This window comes from Chenopodium album, chromosome 7 (genome assembly GCF_948465745.1).
Source record: "Chenopodium album chromosome 7, dcCheAlbu1.1, whole genome shotgun sequence".
Lineage (NCBI taxonomy): Eukaryota > Viridiplantae > Streptophyta > Magnoliopsida > Caryophyllales > Amaranthaceae > Chenopodium > Chenopodium album.
The window spans coordinates 41,753,220-41,760,780 of record NC_137840.1 but is presented as its reverse complement, the minus strand read 5'-3'; the positions used below and the strand labels follow the sequence as shown (position 1 = coordinate 41,760,780).

The 7,561-nt window shown below is 33.9% G+C and overlaps 1 protein-coding gene across 1 annotated transcript; it reads left to right on the top strand.

Moving 5' to 3' along the window:
• Nucleotides 1–261: 261 nt before the first annotated feature.
• On the top strand, nucleotides 262–5,944 carry LOC145640196 (uncharacterized). Its single transcript, XM_081691499.1, has 8 exons — nucleotides 262–1,972; nucleotides 2,069–2,618; nucleotides 2,715–3,014; nucleotides 3,098–3,209; nucleotides 3,297–3,536; nucleotides 4,176–4,255; nucleotides 4,327–4,459; nucleotides 5,894–5,944. The coding sequence occupies exons 1-8, from the start codon at nucleotides 262–264 to the stop codon at nucleotides 5,942–5,944; spliced, it is 3,177 nt and encodes a 1,058-aa protein (XP_081547625.1).
• The last annotated feature ends 1,617 nt before the right edge of the window (nucleotides 5,945–7,561 follow it).

Genomic DNA, 7,561 nt, shown 5'->3' with positions numbered 1-7,561 from the left:
GAATTTTAACTAGTTGACAAGCTTCATGTGTAGCAATCTATGTGTCCTTGGTTAACATCGAAGGACACATTAAGATCTATCTTTTTTGTTTTTTCTCTTTTTTTAAGGGGCATTTTTATCTATCTTAGCATAGAGCATCTATGCTAGCTAGGAGGTAGATATTAAGAATTTAAGAAAGATATTAAGAAAGAGTGCTTGTAAAATAATATTTATAATGTACATATATATAATTTGTAATTAACAATATATTTCTTTGTAGACATGGATACTAGTTGGATTGATTTACCAAAAGGTGATCCTCGTTATTATAAAGGTTGCATGAATTTCTTAGACCTTGCTAAAGAGACTCTTTCACAAGATACATTGGTAACTCGCTGCCCATGTAACAAATGCAAGTTAAATAAATGGGATTTTGTAGAAGAAGTTGGAGGGCACATTTTATTTAATGGTTTTTATAAAAACTATAGAAATTGGATATTCCATTGTAAAGATAAAGGGAGTAAGACTCATGATCTAAGTAATGATCAAGCAAAGGCAGTAGATCGAGATGATATGGATGGGTTACTAAGAGCAGCTTTTAGAGTTGATACTCAACCTACTACTGACAATCCATCTTCAAGTGAACCAAGTATTGAAGGTGGCAATTCATATGACATGGATGATGGGTTTACCATTCATTGCGAGGTAGATGATGAATATCAATCAACAGTCTCAAATGAAGAGCATACAAAGTATAAAAAACTCATGGAAGCTTCTGAAAAAGGCCTGTACGAAGGGTGTACTACTTTTTCAAAACTATCATTTCTATTGCACTTGTTTCACCTAAAGTGTATGTTCCATTGGTCCACTGAGTCATTTAATAAATTACTTGAACTTATAATTGATGCATTTCCCATTATTAAGGATTTTCCATCATCTTATTATGAAGGCATGAAGATAATAAATGATTTGGGATTGGGATATGAGAAAATCCATGCATGTCCAAATAATTGCATGTTATATTGGGGCGAATTTGCAGATAATAGTGAGTGTCATATATGCCATACATCTAGGTGGAAAAGTGTAAAAGGAAAGGAGGGTGATGTAAATGAGAAAGGAAAAGTAGTATGTAAGAAAGGCGAGGCGGCTAAGGTAATGCGGTATTTTCCCCTTATCCCTAGATTAAAGAGGCTTTACATGTCATCTAAAACTGCAGAGGAGATGAGATGGCACTTTAATCGTAAGGATGATAAGATTCTACGACACCCTGCGGATGGCGAGGCTTGGAAAAAATTTGATGAAAAATATACAGAGTTTGCTGCTGACCCTCGCAGTGTTAGATTGGGCCTAGCTAGTGACGGTTTTAATCCATATCGTCTAATGAATACAAATTATAGTACATGGCCGGTGGTCCTCATTCCTTATAATTTACCACCATGGTTGTGCATGAAGTCATCATCATTTATTCTTTCTATAATTATTCCCGGTAAATTTGGTCCCGGTATGGATATTGATGTGTACTTGCAACCACTAATCCATGAATTGAAATTGTTGTGGGAAGGTGTTGAAGCTTTTGATTCTTATAGTGGAAGCAACTTCAAAATGCGAGCAGCCCTACACTCTACTATTAATGACTTTCCTGCATATGCTATGCTGTCAGGTTGGAGTACAAAAGGCTACAAAGCTTGTCCTTCTTGCACTCATTCTACAAATTCTAATAGATTTGGTGGAAAAATTGTGTACCCTGGGTATCGAAAATGGTTGCCAATTGATCACCCATATCGTTCACAAGCTAATTTTTTTGATGGGAAAGAAGAATATGGTCTTGCTCCAATTCGTACCAGCGGAACCGAAGTCTTGAAGCAACAAGAAGGGGTAAAGTATGTGTATGGGAAGGCTAAAAAAGTTCCTAAGAAAAGAGGGAGAAAAACTGCCATTGAACTTGATGATGATGGCGATCCAGATGGTGATGATGTCCTTTGGAAAAAGAAAAGTACATTTTTTGAATTAGAGTACTGGGAGCATAATCCTCTTAGACATAATTTAGATGTTATGCACATTGAAAAGAATGTGTGTGATATTTTATTAGGAACTCTTTTAGACATGGATAATAGTAGAGATGATGAGAGTGGCAGAAAAGCCCTAAAGGAATTGAATATAAAGCCTCATCTTTGGATCAACCCTCAAGGTTACATCCCGCCGGCCTCATACACCATGTCTAATGAGGAGAAAGAAAGATTTTTGAAAGTCTTAAAAAAGATGAAAGTTCCTGATGGATACGGATCTAATTTGCAAAAATGTGTGAATCTAAAGCAGCGAAAACTTATTAATATGAAAAGTCACGACCATCATATTCTCATGCAAGATATCCTTCCTGTTGCTTTAAGGGCGTCGAATGCCACAAAAGTTATTGACTTGCTTGAGGAGTTGTCAGGCTTTTTTAAAAAGATATGTTCAACTGCTATAGATACCGGAGAATTAGATACCATTCAATCAAAGCTCGTGTTGACACTTTGTAAGATGGAGATAGAATTTTTACCAACATTTTTTACAATCATGGTTCATCTACTAATTCATTTAGTGGATGAGGTCAGACTTGGCGGACCAGTTCATTACAGATGGATGTATCCCATTGAAAGGTGATTTTTTTAATATTATTATCTATTTATTTGTTTTAAATGATAATTTTCCTTATTTTTTCACATTCACATACATAATCGTTATTATAATTCAAGGTACTTGGCCTTTTTAAAATCTCATGTAAGCAATAAAGCGCAGCCGGAAGGTTCTATAGCGGAAGGTTACCTTTTGTGGGAGACAATTGCATTCTGTTCGAGATATTTAGAAAGTGTTGAAACTATATTCAATAGACCTAGAAGGAATGAAGACGGTGTATCAAACACTGACAATTATCTATATAACTCTGGTGGTCGTGTTGTTGGAAAGAAAGAAAATGTCCGTGTAGATAATAGAAGTTTAAAGCAAGCACATCGCTATGTTTTACTTCATTCTGATGAACTAACACCGGTTCTAGAGTAAGTAGCAATGTAGCATTATGTATTTCTTTAAAGCGTCCAATATTTACTTGTTATTAACATAACATTTTCAATCTCAATAGTGAGTTTTTACAAAAAAAACGGCAAGAGAATGGCGTTGGAGGAAGTCAGTCTAATGAGTCTATTGAAAATCAGTGGATAATTAATGAATTTGCAGATTGGTTGCAAAACCAGGTTATATGTTATTACAATTAGGTTTTTTTTCTTCTAATTTTCATTTTATATAACAATTTAGTCTAACTATATATTCTCGAACTGTAGGTCCATAATTTAGATGATAGCACGGTAGAAGGAAAGTTAAGAAAAGCCTTAGCAGGTGGCTTGAGTAACCGCGTGAAAAGGATGAAAAGTGTTATTATTAATGGTTACAAATTTGATATTGTGGACCGTGAGCGATTTCGAACGACTCAAAATTCAGGAATCATGGTGGAAGCCGAGGGCCTTGAATATTATGGAAAACTCAAAGAAATATTTGAATTAGATTATTATGGTTCTTTTAAGGTTGTATTGTTTCGTTGTGATTGGGTCGATATTCATAGGGGTATCAAAACAAACCAAAATGGAAGTGTTCGTGTCAATTTCTCAAAGTTGATGCACACCGGTCGATATTTACATGATGATCCATTTATTTTCTCATCTCAAGCAAAGCAAGTTTTTTATGTTGAGGATGAGATACAAAAAGGATGGTGTCATGTTGTGAAGACTAAGCCTAGGGACTTGTTTGATATACCTGAAAAATTGGCTTAAAAAATTTTGGAAATTTTTTTCTATTAGTGTGTGTTTGTTTTTGTTCGAGTACACAACTTCGATTAGGTGTAATTTTATATTTGATTTATTTATTGAAATTTGTCAAAGTTGTTAATGGAATAAATGTCTTTAGCCAATCTTGTTTCTTATTTAAACTCTTGTGATTAGATTTTATTGATGCTCTTGTTTGTTATTTCAATATTGAATTAAAAGATTGGTAAATTGTCTTTCTGGTTTAATGTGTAATTCAATGGATTATATTATTTTGTGGGGGAAAAATGACAAGGTGAGGTTTATAAGGAGTAGAATGATGATATAGAAGAGTGATATTACTAAAATATATTGAAGTGAGCTATGTTGTGACCAAGATTTTGTGTTTGTTTTGTCTTGCAGAGATCAAACAGTTCACCTTTATGTGGAATTGAGGAGGAGAAGTTTTCATACGTAGTATTGAGACGAGGAAAAAGACCGCAGTGAGTATTTTATGCTCAAGCTTTACACTTGCAATTAAATTTCATTATGATATAGTGATATACTACCATAGTTATTTTTGCTCTACTCATTATGTAAACTTCCTGGTTGAAGAGGAATACATATTAGTTCTGGATACTTCACCATCAGATGTTATCGATCTTCTTACCACGTCTGATAATCGAATTGGTCTTCTTTTGGCTGAGGTACAATGCCTTTTCATATTTACTTGCGTGATAATCTCTTATAAGTTGATGGGTGTGTATGTATTTTTATATTTCATTTAGCTATTCTAATTCATCAAAGTTTGCATTTTGTTAACTTAATTTCTGTTTTTATGGTACTATGTAGTATTATTGTCTTGGTTTCGACTCGAGAACTGAATTCCAAACTTAATCTAGAACTGAATTCAGCTCTGAATTGCAGCTCTGAACATCAGATTTTGTGTTTTTGGTCAAATTTATTTCTTGTTATTTCAACTCTAATGCATTGATTTTTGTTCTTATTTTGTATTTCAGTTTAGATGTATAGTTTAGCTGTACACATATTGTATTTCAGTTATGATCGAATTATAAAATTTGTCCTAATATTGAAGCCTTACTACATAGGCTGTTAAACACTTACTAAGAAGTGAATGCATGTCAAGCTTAATGTATAAAGTGTTTCAAGTTCCATCCCCGCACCTTAATATAGTAAAAATCTCAGTGGAGAATGAGCTATGGTGATTAGAGGAACGTTAGTGAGTCATTTAATCTATTCGAAGCCTATAGCTTTAAAATGCATAAAGTGTATGGATTTTAATTGAACGAAAAAAGAAGAATGTATTGTAGGATTACAGAAAAGTAGACAGTTAGTGTAAATTTTGAGGTATTTGACTTAAGTTCTTACAGCCTAAAGTTTGCAAGAGCCATTCATAGTAAACCATTGAAGCACATAATTCATTAATTCAAAAATGATATAAGCGTGCACTATTTTCACAACCTAGAATGAAACGGTGTAACTTAATTGTGGAGTAAGTTCTAATAAATTACTGCCAAGTACAAAGAACTACCAATACTATATATGAATGTTATTTTATTTCCAAACTGAGCAAAGTTTGGAAGTGTATATATATATGGTAGTATGAAGGGAGTTGAGCTACTGTCAATACAACAAAATAGCCTCTCGGAAGCTAGAAACCATGGCTTTGCGTCTTACACCGTATAATATTCTCCATGCAATTTGCTACCCAATCTATTATATGAATATTATCATAGCTTCATAAGCATATTGACCTGTGGATACATGAAAAATAAAAGTACACAGTTAAGGACACACAGAAGAGTAAAAGGTTTTTTTTTCGTCTGTTGGTTCTTGATCAGGCTAACTAATCAAGATTTATTGGATTAAGTGTGACTTTCTCTGTAGTTGTTTCTATGATGAAAAAATTTCATTGAAAACAAATAAGCTTTGGGTATACATAACCTAAAAAATTTAAATTTGTTCTACAAAAGATACGGAGAACTCATCTTCAATTCTCCAGTCTCACACACAATATCATGGCTATTGACAGCAGCATCTTTGACAAGTACCTTGCCAACAGAAGACGTCTTTATATCAGTTTATTTTGTATTTCAGTTTATGTCTTGTCTTTATATCAGTGTTGGCATACTAATGTAGCTTATCTTATGGTTTCATCAGGTAAAAGATGACCTATCGAAGCAAGAGAACAAGGGAAATACTTGCTGCCACAGCTAAGTCACATGATCCACTGTCAGCACAGTCACCAATTAAAACTAATGCACATACTTCATCTGCTACTGAAATTGTTTCACAACCCACCAAAAAACAATCTACTAAGTTACCACAGACTGAGATACTAAAGGATGACAAATGGGGACCTTTTTCTCCACCCATTACCACTAAAAATTCTGACGAGCAACCACCTAATAATTGTGGATCCATTTGGAAAAACCCTCCTAGTTCAACATCGAGTTCAGTCAAAGAAGCTGCTACATCAGGTTATCAGAAAAAATATCCAGCAAAAGTCCCACCTAATATCCCACCTAATATTCCACAATCAAGTAGACAAAAATCATCATTGAACTCCCTTTCTACTTCTCATAAACCTCTCGAGCAACCTGTGAGACGAGAAATTCAGAACCTTAAGACTAGTGCTGTTAAAACTTCAGCAACAGCTCCACAGACTAATCAAGAACGTCAAAAAAGTGGAAAAGAATCAGAAAAGATCCCGAAACAATCTAAGTCTTTACGACCAAAAGCACTTCCGGATTGGCCTCTAGACATAGATTTTGATGACAAGGAGGAGGTTCTAACCATAGGTAAATGTTTCCCATTTAAATTAGTACTTAAATTTTTTAAACTGATTATTTCTTCTCACCTTACTTTTTGTATTTAAATCAGATGCCAATGGTAATACTACTTTAATAAGTGGTATAATTCTGCCAATTGACGTTTGGAGTAATAATGGCGTCCAATACTTTGTTGAATTCAATGATCTATTCCAGCCAATTAGAAAAGGTGGACATATTTTGGTGAAATTCATTAGTATGATTGCAAAGATGGAAAGTCGTTGCCCAGTTGGGGAAAAAGATTGGCATGCAATTGACAAGCATTTCAAAGGGAAGATAATTACAGATATAAGAGTAAGTATATTTGTCCCTAAGCCATCCCTTTTTATTGTCAAAACATACATAATTAGCTGATCTCTTATTATTTATGGATTACTTGTTGATTTATGTTTATAACTAATTTTATTTACTGAAGGAACACTTTGTGATTCCTCCTGGTGCGGAATATGACAACCAGGCTCTCAAGCGTGCCAATAAATGTTGGAGGCAATACAAATACTCTCTGAAACAGCAATATTATAAGCCAGAACAGAAGACATTAGATCAGATTTGCAATAATGTGCCACATGGAATTACTAGTAGTAATTGGGTAATGTTAGTGAAATATTGGGATTCGGATAAAGGGAAAGTATGTTCAATACTTAGCTTATTGTGCATGAAGCAATATTTAATATCTTATTCATAATTATATAATAAATACATACTCTTTAATTTGAATGTGAGTGCAGGATATGTCAGATTGCGGTAAAAAAGCACGAGCCTCCCAAAATCAATTTCATACATCTGGCTCTAAAAGTTTTGCAAACCGACAAGCTGATTATGTATGGAATATATATGTCATTTTATAATTACCTAGGATTGTATTTAGAGCATGTCTTTTTATATGCGATTGATATTGTTGACTTTTCATATTAAAGCTCTTGTTGCTTTATTATTTATAGGAAGATGAACATGGGC